Consider the following 14,807-nt stretch of genomic DNA (forward strand, 5'->3'; position numbering starts at 1 on the left):
ATTACATAATCTGAACATATTTGTTTTCCATTTGAATTGTTCATTTAAAAGTAGACACGTTCTGTTGATATATTTTTTATGTCAAACACGGAGTTGCGATTAATTTATTTTTTTGACGCGCTCAGACTGAGACGGCCGTTTGCTTTCATAATTTACAAAAACGCAATGTTTTGTTGTTATTTTGAGTGCACACAAATGAAAGTAGACATTTTACAGATTTGAAAGATGTATTACTCTTATATGTATGAGCAAAATTGAGGGTTTATTTTAAGTTAAATGCAAATGGTTGCACTGGCACATTTACTTACGTTTTTACAGGCACTAAAACGTACAATACTGACGTATTTTCAGCATTTCAACGTACAATAATGACGTATTGATGACATCTAGAAATGAATCCTTATGAATATTGAAATCGCGGCATTAATTTTATTATTAGTTGTTTTTAGTTGTCATATCAATTACCTTTTCAATTGCATCATTAAATAGTTTACTCGTTTACTTAATATGAAATGATAACATTTCGTTTTGTTGTATGATTTCTGCTGCCAGCTCGTTTCCAATAATAGGCCTACATAATGTTAAACAAGACTTCACTTTAAACCTTAAAATAAATAACATTTGAAATCGTTTAACCCTTACTTGGCATGTAATGTTTACTTTGTTTGCCATGGGCCACAAAAAGCGTTTTCTCCTACATGCTGTGACTGACAACGTAATTATGAAATGAAGCAATTTTATTCGTGCGCTGTAATCCAGATCTTCAGAATCCATAGGAACAGGCCCAAATCCAAGCCTTTATTCTGCGATCTTTATCTCCATCCTGAGCCATAAACAGAAAAGCCCACGCTGACTGACGCGCTCGTTTTACGAATTCAAAGGTTGTCGCTTCAAACGACAGGTTTTACGGCAGGATAATTGAACGCTCATTGGCTCTCGCCTGCATTCGTCACAGATTGCGACATGCCGTGTTTTTGGTGAGGTGTGTTTGAATGATGCGAGCACTATAGCGACTATAAAAACATTTTTAATGCTATATTGTTACTGAAATGGATATTTTCCTGCATATTTCGGTCAGTTGCGTTTTATATCTTTTATATTCGCTATAAAATGGGTAGGTTTAGGTTTGGGGGTAGGTTAAGGGGTCTAAAATCTAAATTGCTTAATAATAAAATGATAAAAATGCATATTCGCTGTAAAATGGGTAGGTTTTAGGTTTGGGGGTGGGTTAAGGGGTCTAAAAATCTAAGTCGATTATTGATAAAATGATAAAAATGCATTGATACGAAGATCCTAATAATATAAAAGATACATAAATATTTTTACGTTTTTAAAAATACGTATAGAATTGTACGTTTTAAACGTTGAAATACGTCTAAATTGTATGTTTTATCATCAATTAAAACGTACAAAAATGTACGTTTTGTGCTTGTAAATGTTACGTATTAATACCTACGTATGAACATGAGACCAGGCTGGTTAGGCCTATATGAACCTAATAAATAATTAGGGCCCGAGATCCGATGGTGTGAGGATCCTATTGGAATTGCTGCGTTTATTATTAGGGCCCAAGCCAGTAAGGCGCAGGGCCCTATTGATTTCCTTAGGATTTTAATTTTTTCGACTATCTGGGGACCCGGGCGCGCCAGGTCAGCAGTCTTCTCCATTATTGTGGTTTCAAAGAACAAGAGATACCCAGAATTTATACTGTAGGGATGGTCATTAATTGAAACTCAACTCTATATATTCTAATATTTTGAGATACTGATTTTTGATTTTCATGAGCTCTAATCATCAAAATTAAAACAAAAAAACTTTTGAAATATTTTTCTTTACATATAATGAATCTAAAATATATGAAGTTTCACTTTTTGAAATAAGTTGTGAACTTTAAAAGTAATGAACTTTTTCACGATATTCACATTTTTTTTAGATGTACCTGTATCTTTAAAGTGCAGCTTCCAAACACTTAGTCATTCTTAGGAAATATGATTAATTTCATGAATATACAATACATTATGGATAGCAGAAAATAAAAAAACTATCAGACATCTGATGTCACTCTCCTTCTGTGTGTGTGTGTGTGTGTGTTGAGTGTCAGGGTGAGGAGGTGGGTGACAGAAAGAGAGAGAGAGAGACTTTTAAACATCTCTTTAATCACTAGGAAAAAAAATCAATCAGTATTTATTTATTTATTTAATGTATTGATTGCATTACAGCTTAAGAAGTCTCTTAGGCCTTATCCTATTCTGTCCATTTTAGGGACAAAAAAATCCTAGAACCAGTTAATTTGTAGGGCACTGACAACATAATTTAATATAATTAGGTTAATAATTATGTTAATTACAACATAAAAAGATCTAAAATACATACACGTGGTCATATAAATTTTTGTACTGGAAATAATAATTTGACACTAATTTGATAATGCTTATGAATCATTAAAGGTTTTAGTAACACTTTATAATAAGGTCTCATTTGCTAACATTAGGGACTGCATTAACAAACATGAACTAATAATGAACAATATATGTTTACAGCATTTATTAATATTTTTAATGTTAGTAAAAATAGATACAACTTCAAATTTTAATAATGTATTAATACATTTTGGACTTAATATGAATTAAAATTAATAAAGGGTATATAATTGTTGTTGATGTTAACTAACAGTTAAATAATATAGTTTTTAACATTGGTTAATTCAAAACTAACAAACTAATTATGAACAATATATTTTTACTTTATTTATTTGTTAGTACAAATTGTTCATGTTAGTTCATGGAAAAGTAAATCGTTAAAAAATGCTTATAAATCATTAAAAGCTTTGGTAACTATAATAATGTCTCATTTGTTAACATTAGTTAATGCATTAACTAACATGAACTACCAATGAAAAAATATATTTTCACAGCATTTATTAATGTTTGTTGATGTTAGTTAATCAAAATATTCATGCTAATGTATTTCTGTGATCAAAGCTGTGTTTTCAGCATCATTACTCCAGTCTTCAGTGTCACATGATCTTCAGAAATCAGTCTAATATGCTGATTAGCTCAAGAAACATGTACTATTATTATTATTATCATCAATATTTAAAACAGTTAAGTAATTATTTTCAGGATAGAAAGATTCGTTATACACTATACCATTCAAAAGCTTGGAGTCAGCGTATATATATATATATATATATATATATATATATATATATATATATATATATATATATATATATATATATATATATTACTGTTTTTGCTGTACTTTGGATCTAATAAATGCAGGCTTGGTGAGCAGAAGAGACTTCTTTAAAATACATAAACACATCTTACTGTTCAAAAACTTGTTAATGGTAGTGTGTGTTGCCACAAATTAAAACCTTAGATGAGAATCCTGCAGAGGTAACCACTAGAACGGAGTCCTATAGAATTATGAAGAACAGGAGCTTTCAACTGAACCCTGAGGCACAGAGCTCGATAGTTCAGACTCTTTTGATGAGCAGAGCCTCAGCTCAGGTGTCTCTCTGGTCAGGTGCTGTCAGTATTTGAGGATGTTGTTCACATGACATGACTGTGGTTTGAAACACATGCACATGCAGCACATTAGGAGACCACCATCTATCACCACAGACTGGAGCCGCTCGAGAACACTCGAGGTCAGCGCACATCTGGACGTGACGTAACTCCAGAACGCCTTTGCAGAACGACTTTTTGATCTCTGACTGCTGTCTGAGTCACATTATGTGTTTGTCTTTTTGAGTTGGAAGGAGAGTGTGTGTGTTTGAAGGAAAAGCGTGTGTGTGCATGTGTGTAATCTCTCATGTGGTTAAACTCTGTCCCATCTGTCCTCTTTGTGTGGGAATCCTTACACACACACTAACAATGTGCTCGTTTAAGAAACGCTGTTCTGTCTGGATGTTCAAAACCATCACTAGTCTGTGGCTTTTCTGAATGACTAGTAGCTTAAGGAAGTTCTATGTAATTAGGGTGGCTGTGTTTTGCTGATGTGCTTTTGATTAATTTTATCTTCATTTGTAACATTTATCTGAATGTGGCAGGATGGAATTAAAGACAAATCAGTGCAAGTTAAATGTATTTATATAGCATTTCACAATCTCTCTTCATGATGGTAAGCATTTCACAAGATGATACATTTTCTATTTTAAAAGTTGTATTATTTTATTTTAATTAAATTTAAAGCAAAAAAACAAGTGCTTGTTGTCTATACTTATTACCCAGCCAAGACATCTACTGTTTTATTTTATTTTATTTTAATTGTATTTTTTATTTTGTTGTCTGTACTTGTTACCCAGCCAAGACATCTACTGTTTAATTTAATTAAATCTTTTATGATCTTTTTGTACCTCAGCAGAAAATACCAAGTGCTTGTTGTCCATACTTATTACCCAGCTAAATTGTATTTATGTATGTATATTTGTATGCATGTATCATACATGCTTGCTTGCTTGTTTCCCAGCTAAGACATTTATCAATTTTGATTTTAATTAATTAATTAGTTTGTTCGTATTTTCTATTTTAAAAGTTGTATTATTTTATTTTAATTTCATTTATTTTTTACCCCAGCAAAAAATAATGTGTGCTTGTTGTCTATACTTATTACCCAGCTAAAATGTATTTTTGTTTGTTTATTTCCCAGCCAAGACATCTACAAATTTTATTTTAATTAATTAATTAGTTAGTTAAATAGTTTGTTGACTTTGTTAATTTTTGAGGATTGATGTCTAAAAAATATGCCTTATGTATTTGTCTTTGTCCCAATGTGCGTCTAAATAGCATGCAGGATTACGGTTAACGGACTTTCATTAGAGGAGTTTATAACAGTACTTTTTTTTTTTTTACTTTTCCAGTTGCAAAGAATGCAAGGGAATTTTTAAATGTGTAAACTTAAAATTTATACTGAATACTGAATATTAAAGCAATAAATTTAGTTATATGCTAAAACAAACAGTGACAAAGTGTTGAGCAATATTGCATTTTTTCGAGGTAACTGCCTTATTGACCCATAACTAGTTTGTGAATTGAGATTATTATTTTTTTTTTTTGTGTCATACGGCCAAGTATGGTGACCCATACTCTGAATTCGTGCTCTGCATTTAACCCATCCAACGTGCACACACACAGCAGTGAACACACACACACACAGCAGTGAACACACACCCGGAGCAGTGGGCAGTCATTTATGCTGCGGCGCCCGGGGAGCAGTTGGGGGTTCGGTGCCTTGCTCAAGGGCACCTCAGTCGTGGTATTGAGGGTGGAGAGAGCGCTGGACATTCACTCCCCCCACCTACAATCCCTGCCAGCCCGAGACTCGAACCCGCAACCTTTGGATTACGAGTCCGTCTCTCTAACCATTAGGCCACGACTTCCCACATAAATTGAAATCCACAATAAATTTGTGATCAGGGCCATAATGCTAGTGTTGCCTGCAGAAACCAATTCAATGGAAAATAATTGAAATCTTCATCAGGCTCTGATGAAGTGACCTTAATGATGTGGTTTTGAATCATTCGATGAAATCATTAAATGGAAAGAACCTGTGTGCAACGGCAGATCTTACCTACTTTATGTCCTCAGGTTCCTCATGGTCCTAGTCTGCCTGATATTCAGCGTCCTGTCCACCATCGAGCAGTATGCAGACTTCGCAACAGGATCTCTCTTCTGGATGGTAAGCATTTCACAGGAGATCAAAATGTTTCTATTTATTTAATTTTATTTCTTATGCCTAGCTAATTTATTTTTTATTTTATTTTATGTTTCATTAATTAATTTATTTTATTCTTTTATTTTTACCTCCGCAGAAAATACCAATTGCTTGTTGTTTATATTTATTACTTTTATTTTATTTTATTGTTTGATTTGATTAGATTTTTACCTCAACAGAAAACACCAAGTGCTTGTGGTTTATAGTTTTTTTCCCCAGCTAAGACAGATGCTTTAATTTAAATTTTTATTTATTTATTTATTTGTTAAATATATTTTATTTTTACCTCAGGAGAAAATACCAAGACAGATAGTTTATTACCAAAATAAAACGTATTTATGTATTTTTTCATTTATTTATTTATTGAATAGCATGCACACATTGAGATATTTATTATTAAAGAAAAAAGGGTATTTTATTATTTGCTTGCGCTGCAGGTGATATTTCCAGTAGGCTAATGCAGAACTGTACTCTTCCACTGGATGGCAGTGTTATATCTCAGCTGAGCTGATGTTGAGTTCATGGACAGGGCTTGAAGGCTTGTATAACCGTGAGCACGTAAAATATTTCTGATTGAGTAGTTTTGTGTTTCTGTCAGTACACCCACACCTGGAGACACCTGTGGGGCAGATCCCAGAGAAACCCAGAGGCTTTGAACAGAGTCCAGACACACTTCATCAAACCAGCGCTGTCACAGTTTAATGCGTGTTTAATTGCGCGGCCTGCATGACAGATTGTGATGAGAGACATGAGCAAATGTGTGTCTATTTATACTGTGTGAGAGATAATACACAAAGATCTCTTTAAAATGGAGAGTATTAGCCTCGGAAAAGTCTACAATCAAAAGTCAGAGATCTCAGTACGAACATTTCTCAACAAATGGTTAAATATAAACCTCTATCTGGAAAAAGCTCTGTACTCTCTACTTAAAATTTACTTTTTTAAAAGTAGTAAATTTACTACTTAAAAATCTTTTTTTTTTAAATCCTCTGAAAAGTACAACCAATTAAAAACCCAAGACCACAAAAAACACTTGAAATTCTAGATTACAAATAAAAATTGCGTAAAAAAAAAAAATAATGTAAAAAAAAAAAACAAATCATAATTCCAAATCAAAGTTGATTAATGAGACATTCCGAAACTGGGAGCTCCATTATGTCTCCAGCTAAGAAACTTCTTTTAATTTAGTTTTATTTTATTATTACCCAGCCAAGACATCTACTGTTTTATCTTTATTTTATTTTATTTTTAATTGTATTATTTTAATAGTGACGTTTAATAGTAATTTTTTTATTATCATTATACATTAATTTAATTTTATTTTATTTTATTTTATTTTATTTTATTTTATTTTATTTTATTTTATTTTATTTTATTTTATTTTATTTTATTTTATTTTATTTTATTTTATTTCTCATCAAGTGATCTGAGCTGCACCACATTTATTGAGCGCTGAAATTTCCCTCTGGATATTTTTGAAAAGGCTTGCACACAGTTTGTAAGTTTCTGCTAGTAGACTATATTTATTGTTATTATTATAGCGCTTTTTTGACTTGTGTAAGCAAACTGCAGTCAGACCACCCGTTTCACCCCAGAGACCCCTGAGCCGCTCAGGGTCAGATGATCATGAGAGGTCAGAGAGGAGCTGCAGATCAGTGTGTACTGCCCAGCTCCTCCACATGTGCCATTGATTCAGACCAAGCCAGATCCTCTGGTATAGTGTTTAGAAACACATATATGCATACAAAGATCCACCAGTTTCTTTCTGCTTTGCAGGAGATCGTGCTGGTGGTGTTTTTTGGGACGGAGTACGTGGTCCGGTTGTGGTCAGCTGGCTGTCGGAGCAAATACGTGGGTATTAAAGGCCGTCTGCGGTTCATCAGGAAACCCATCTCCATTATAGGTATCTGCTTGAATGAATTGTATTACTTCAGGTTCATTCCTCACACTGAAAATGTATCTTAATTTCAATATTATTTCATTCTATTTTTAAAGAATGTTTATCTGGTTGTCTCCAGTATTATTTTAGTATAATTTAGAAACTACTCTATTTTATTATAATAATTAATTAATAGAATTTAGTTTTTTGTGTTTCATTTTCATTAGAATTTCTCTTAAAGTTTTAGTAATTTTGTTGTGTTTGTCATTTTTATTGATTTTTTATTTAGTTTATATAGATTTATATATGTTTGTAGTTTTTATAGCTAAAATGAAATAAGTTTAGGATTTTTTTTCAGTTAACATTTATTTTTATTTCAAGTAACAAAAATGTGTTTTTTAATTTAGTGTATTTTATATTAAATGTATCAAAAATGTTTTTCTTTTAGCTTAAAGGTGCCATAGAATGAAAAACTGTCTTCACCTTGGCATAGTTAAATAATAAGCGTTCTGTGCATGGAAATGACATGCAGTGAGCCTCAAACACCACTGTTTCCTCCTCCTTATCTAAATCTCGTGAATAATAAAAGACCACTGAAACATAGGCGAATCAGAACATAACACCGACTGTGTCGCAACAGTCGTGATCACTACATTTAAAAAAATAAAAAATAAAAATTGAGCCAACTTAAAATTAAGGCAACCAGCTTCAGCAGATTTTTGAGTTTTCTCAACTTATTTTTGTAGGAGATTTTGCAGGAGAAAACTCAAAAATCTGAAGCTGGTTGCCTTAAAATTTTAAGTTGGCTCAAATATTTTTATTTTTTTACAGTGTACAACATTTGCATTGTTCTAAGCCAGCCGCCAGCCGAACCATCAGAAGTTCTGCAGGTATTGTGAAGAAACAAGCGCGGACAACAGCGAAAATGGCAGACCATGGAAATAAATGTTATGTTCCAGGCTGTGCAGGGGATGTGATGTGCAGAGATGGGTTGGTGTCTGTATTCAGAAAGGCACGGAAAGCAAATAACGCATTCTAATAAAATAACGTGAGCCACTAAAGGGACATGGTTAGCTCCTTGCTAGCTGTAGCCTGTTACACTGCAGTACATAAGATTTCACTCACCACATAAACAGAGTAAGGAGAGATGAGGATGATGGAGAATGATTTACAGATCCTGAGCACCACTGACAAGCATCTAATCTTGTAAAATGTGTGGTAAGTACTGCCGCTCCATAGTATAAACAGAGTTCCTGCGATCATGAATCTTGAAAGTGAAACTATAACGCGATCGACCGATCGTTCAAAAGCAATTTCAGTGCCTCGCGTATTAATAACGGCTCCCTGATGCCTGCATTTTATATACAGTATAATATTACCCGACGATATAACTGCGAGAGGAAGTATTAAAATATATATTTTCCTCCCTGTGTTTCCTTCTTGCTGTGAGCTACTGAAATGAGCCACTCTGTGAAACAGCCAATCAGAGCAGAGCTCATTATTATTCATGACCCTGCCAAATAAGCCAATAACAGACCGTTTCATTCTAGGGAGAAATCCTAGGGTTGTAAATGGGCATGTAAAATCGTTTCTGGAGATTTTTTGCCCTTACCTGCTTAATATACAGCATTAAATTAAGAAATAACTTTTTTCTTTATTAGAAACACAAAATATCCATAATGCTTACAATACATCTGAAATAAATAGATACAATTAGTATCAAGCTACATTGAAAATGTATGTAATAATTAACGTTTTTGCTCAAAACCCACTTTAAATCATCATCGAGTGCTTGCAATAACTTCCGATTGTGATCTAAAATGGATTTTGATTCTATAATAGGCAGACATGCACTCTTTGTATGTTTTATAATGGACTGATCGATACCTGCTTGTCATGTCATAAACATCCTTTACTGTTAAAAAAATACCACGAGCCTGCATAAAAAATTATACAGAAAACTTCATTAAAAAAAATCACAAAAAAATCTAAAAATTATAGGTCTATTTGTTTTCATATGTCATGTGTAGAAAAATATTTCTCTTTTTTTTTATACATAAGGACAAGAGATAGACTCTGACTCATAAACACTCGCGCTCCTGGAAGAAAATGGATGGTGCTCTTCAGATGACATAATTCAGTGGAGAATTAATAGAAATGTTATTCTGTATAAAGAACATGTGAGAATAGTCTGTTCTTAAATACCAACAATAACAAGAACTCAGCATACACTCTTCTCTCTTGTGGAAAAAGTCCTCTACTTTGGTGTAATGCTCAAATCTTATTGGACAGAACTGAAAAGATTCGTCGGACTGGACGAAAAAAAAATCATTCGCATTTTCGGTGCGTGAATGTTCGCTGTCTATGTGGAACCATCCATAGGAAGCTGTTGTTTTATTCCATCGTGTCCGAAATTCGTTTTGCTTTTTCGCGCTCAGTGAGGAAAGGCCTCTTAGTATGTATTAATTTATTTGCCATTTTGCCATTTCTTAATCAAGATAATTGTATATAACTTTGTGTATGAATGAGGTTGATCTCTTCTTTTGTTCGTGACACAGATCTGATCGTGGTCGTCGCCTCTGTCGTGGTTCTGAGCGTTGGGTCTAATGGGCAAGTGTTCGCCACGTCCGCAATCAGGTACAGATATGATCAACAGAAGCATCGTCATCCACGTGTTTGATCAGTAGAACAGCCAGTGATGATCATACTTCCCTGATGTTTATTGTAGTATATTGCTCTGTGAACTAAATAACCTCCGATTTCCTTGAATGCAGAGGGATCCGTTTCCTCCAGATCTTGCGAATGTTGCATGTGGATCGTCAGGGTGGAACGTGGAGGCTTCTGGGATCAGTGGTTTTTATTCATCGGCAGGTGCGCTTGATTTACGCCGTCAGGCCTTGACTGTAATATTCACCTTAATACTTCACAGTACAATGAAACCCACTGATTTCATCAAACAGAGCTAATCAGTACATGTCTGGCACAACCAACCTCAGATTTCTTTCCAAATATGGCCTCATGATTTCACTTTACGATAATCTAAGCAGAGAGCCCCTGTTTTAGTGATCTAAGGCTTTATGCATTAAATCCAATCACTTTACGCACACATTTTCTCAATCGCTTCAGCTTTGATGCACGTCTTATGAAAGGACTGAAGTTCTCAGTGGATCAGTTGTGATTGGGCTGATTCATTCAGTGCCCCGTGTGCCTTTACATGCACCCTTGGGCTTAGGGAAGGTTTGCCTTATAAGGTGCTTTTATACTCCCTGGCATTCACCACATAAACTATGTTCATTTCAACCAGTTTAAAAATGCCGTTTTTAATTGGATTTTCATCTTAGTCTTGAGTTTGTATATTGCACCAAAAATGTACCCAAAAATCTATACAAATTTTTTCATCAGATTTATATTCTTTTGGACTTAATCAAAATCTTAATCAAATTAATCAAAGTCTTGGAAATGGGTTCATCTGTGTTGATTTTTTAACTATTTTCCCCCGGTTCAGGAGCTGATCACCACGCTGTACATCGGGTTCCTGGGTCTGATCTTCTCATCGTATTTTGTGTATCTGGCGGAGAAAGACGCAGTAGATGAGGAGGGGAAGACGGGTTTTTCTAGTTATGCTGATGCTCTGTGGTGGGGTGTGGTGAGTTTATTCTTCTTCTTTGAAAACTTGAGTTATTGGAGTTGACAAGCAGAGAAACACCTTGCTCACAAGATCAGCTTAGACCAGTTTCCATTTGATGATTGACTATGGAAGTCTTGCTGGTTAAGATAGTTGGTCTGTTCAACCACCTCGGAGTACTGCTTTTCACATCAATCATGGTCTACCATAAATCATTTGAGTTGTTCAATGTTAGGTGTGTTTGTGGTTTTTACATTATTAAAATCTATCTAGAAATCCTCTTGCCCTCTGGAGATCTGGCATGACTTCATACACAAGCTAATCGGCAGTTAATTTTATCATGAAGTTTCTTGTCTGTAGAGAACTTTCAAGTTTGAATGTATCTCAAGTATGTTTATAACATATGCCAGCGTTCTCCAGCACATTTCATGATGCATTGTGGGACTGCATTCTCCATGAAGGATACTGGTGATGAATTTTGACAGTATTAGATACCTTATATAGTATTCTTATGCTGCTTTTATGTCAGTCATGTACCTTAAAATGCTGCCTACTTAGGGAACTCAGCAGGTTTCGGAAAAGGGCCTCAGTGTGGATGGTTCATGGGTGTTATATGTCAGTGTTAGTTGAACAGTAATGTATTTTGTGTCTCAAATAGCTTATATTTGACATCAGGTTTGGTCTGGTGAGTTTCGGGGTATTTCTTTGGGATTGTGGGAATGTTTATATCCACAACAGAAACTTTAATTGAGGCTCTAAAATGCATTTAAATGTCCAGTGATTTTCTTTGTTCTGTCACATTGCAAACCACACGAGAAAAGAGGGTCATAAAACATTTGGCTACCCACTCGAAAGGCTGTTGGAATCAGTCCTGGATGGAGTTTCCAGTGCAGTTAATTAAAAAGCTGAATTTAGTGTGAACCGTAATGAGAAACCAATCGTACGGCTGTACGGGGAATCTGAGAACCACAAAAGCTTGGCCAATGTCCCTTTCACCTCTCGCTCAAAGAGCTTTCTTCTCTGTGCCGTAAAGTGTCGGATCCGTTAATTAAACCTTTAATTGCAGAGGCTCTACCTCTCCTTGAAGAGGGTCAGAAAGCGTATGGCCACCCGTCGGCTCTCGAATCCCAGACAAAAGCAGTTGTTTGTATGGAGGAGATGGCATCGAGAAACCCTCGATGGGGGTCGTCTCTCTTTTGTCTCTGTGAAGTCCATTAAATGTAAGATTGAAGGGAGGAACTATAGATGGAATCGACTTGAACTTGGAAAAGAAAAAAATTGGACAGGGAATTATATCCTAGGACCGCTTGATTGCGGATTTAATGGTGACCACGACGTGCTTTATTTACATATTCACTTTTGTCTCAGACTTTTCTTCTTAAAGAAAATAAAACCAGTCAATAATTGACATACAGTAAGAGTGTAGTGGTATTAAATTGCATGTTTAGAACATACTGAGATAATATTGAGCACTCTTTGAGACATTGAGATGTCTTCTGAAACTTACGCATGTGAGATTACGTGATATTGTGTTGTTGTAAGATTCTCTTACTCATCTCATTGTGTCAGATTGAGACTTTAAAGAGATCTCATTTTGATAAGGATTGCCTCACTTTTGTCTCTGTGAAGTCTGTAAATGTAATATTACCAGACACAACTGAGTCAATAATTGCCATTCAGTAAGATTATAGTGGTATACAATGAATGTAGATAGCATGTTGAGACCATCTTGAGAACTTGTGCAAATGTGAGCCATATTTGAGACATCTTTTCTGAAACTCTGGGACTTTTTCTCAGGAGAAGCATCTGCAAAGCATTAGATGTAAGCAGACGTCTCTTATTCTCAATCTCATAGTTTCAGAGAAACAATCGAGACATTAAAGAGATATCATTTGTGTTTTTTTTTCTTTCTTTTGGGACAGGGTGAGCGAAGGGGAACCGTTTGGTTTCTGGTCTGTGTTTTTCTTTTCTGGAGTTGCAGGTGCAGACCACAGCTGGCGCGACACATCCAGAGCCGTATGATGAAACGACATGAATCATAACCGCTCTCGTCTCCTTGCTAACTTAACAAAGCTGCTGCTGTTTCCTTTGGCCTCTTGTTTTCTTTTAAGAAGGGAGATGAATGTTTTTTTTGTGCATAATAAAACTTTTCAAATGCTTTAAAAAATGATTTCTTAAAGAACTTTAGTGGTCAACAGTTTGGACACACTTAGCTAAAAACTAAGCCTACTTAAATTAGTCAGATATAAGTTATTAACAGAACAAATAGTGGAGTAGATGTATCCAAACGTTTGCCTGCTAGCGTATTTACAATTATAAAACAGATAGATCTTTTGTTAGATGCTAATTGATTAATACAGCGTTCAACTTATGCAAAAATATACACAATATTCAAGTAGCTATATTTCTCCAGTCGCTCTTAAACATGTCAGAAAGCATAAATCTTGATTGAACAAGATGAAGAGCAGTGAGCAGATAAATTTAGTAAGATTAAAGACGAGATGGAAAAAAACTAGTGCTGTAATCGCAGCCCACACGCTAGGAATACCACACACACGCACTGAGATGTTAGCTCTGGTTTTGCCACACACGTAGAGCATCGACTGAACTCTGTGACTCAATAACTCGACGTGAATCACTTGGTTGGAGAATATTAGGGGTTGAAGTCACACACAGTCTGGGGAATCCCGGTGACTGTGAACGCAAACACACCTCATCACCAGAAAGTCCTCTCGAATGCACTACACTTTCACGCGCCGCTACAGGCCTGTTTGTTTTCCTGTGTTAGTTGAAACCCCACATTTCGTGCTGGATTAGGGGAAAAATGAACTGAGGATGAACTTCAATAGACGTCTTAGAAGACATACTCAGAAATCCTTAAGTATGACACGTCTGCCATTTCCATAGATACGTCGATGTGTATTTGGTGCTTCCATAAAATAAATGTTGTGTAGCTGTAATGTCTATTCTGGTTTGGTCAAGATGGACGTAAAAATTTTACAGTTTAGGGTAAAAAAACAAACAAATGGTGTTTGCCCAAGCAAAACTAGCCACCAAGGTCTTATAGGTTGCCAGAACATTGCTATTTGGTTGTCAATAGAGATAGATCAATGTATCGGTTTTGCCGATTAATCGGCGCCGATAGTTGATTGCTGGAACTATCGGCAAAAATCCATCCGGGTTGTGTCCATAGCTGGAGCGGCTGAGAAGGGTCTGCTGTCATTATACAACGTGAGAGCAGCCTCTAGAGGCAATAATCACTGACACCTCATGTTGTTTGTTTTGACACGTGACACTGTGTGCTGCACAGTGCGGGAAAATGTAGATGCCGATTTAAATGCAGCCGACAGAAAATCCTGCTGCACCACAGAGTGCCATTCACACTGTTTTCCATTAAATTCCATTAAATTTGTTCCCAGATCAATGTTAATGTACATAAAGAATTTACTCTGGGCTGTAAGATTGTGTATTATGCATTTTTCAGTGAAACAATTGTCTTTCCGTGGCTCTAATAAAGGCTGTATGCTTCATATAGAGAGCTGTAATATAGATCGCACTTTCTCTTTGTTCTGTTTATTTAAA

General features: G+C 35.2%; 1 protein-coding gene across 1 annotated transcript in view; it reads left to right on the forward strand.

Annotated features, from left to right (window-relative positions):
• The window catches only part of kcnq1.2 (potassium voltage-gated channel, KQT-like subfamily, member 1.2), a gene marked incomplete at its 5' end in the record, with an annotated part of 176,228 nt that overhangs the window by 13,016 nt on the left and 148,405 nt on the right, over positions 1–14,807 (forward strand). The window contains 5 exons of the mRNA XM_079412507.1: positions 5,595–5,685; positions 7,498–7,624; positions 10,159–10,237; positions 10,375–10,471; positions 11,106–11,246. Coding sequence (XP_079268633.1) covers positions 5,595–5,685; positions 7,498–7,624; positions 10,159–10,237; positions 10,375–10,471; positions 11,106–11,246 — 535 coding nt within the window. The remainder of the gene's footprint in view (positions 1–5,594; positions 5,686–7,497; positions 7,625–10,158; positions 10,238–10,374; positions 10,472–11,105; positions 11,247–14,807) is intronic.

Source organism: Barbus barbus (genome assembly GCF_936440315.1).
Source record: "Barbus barbus genome assembly, chromosome: 48".
In the NCBI taxonomy this organism is placed as follows: domain Eukaryota; kingdom Metazoa; phylum Chordata; class Actinopteri; order Cypriniformes; family Cyprinidae; genus Barbus; species Barbus barbus.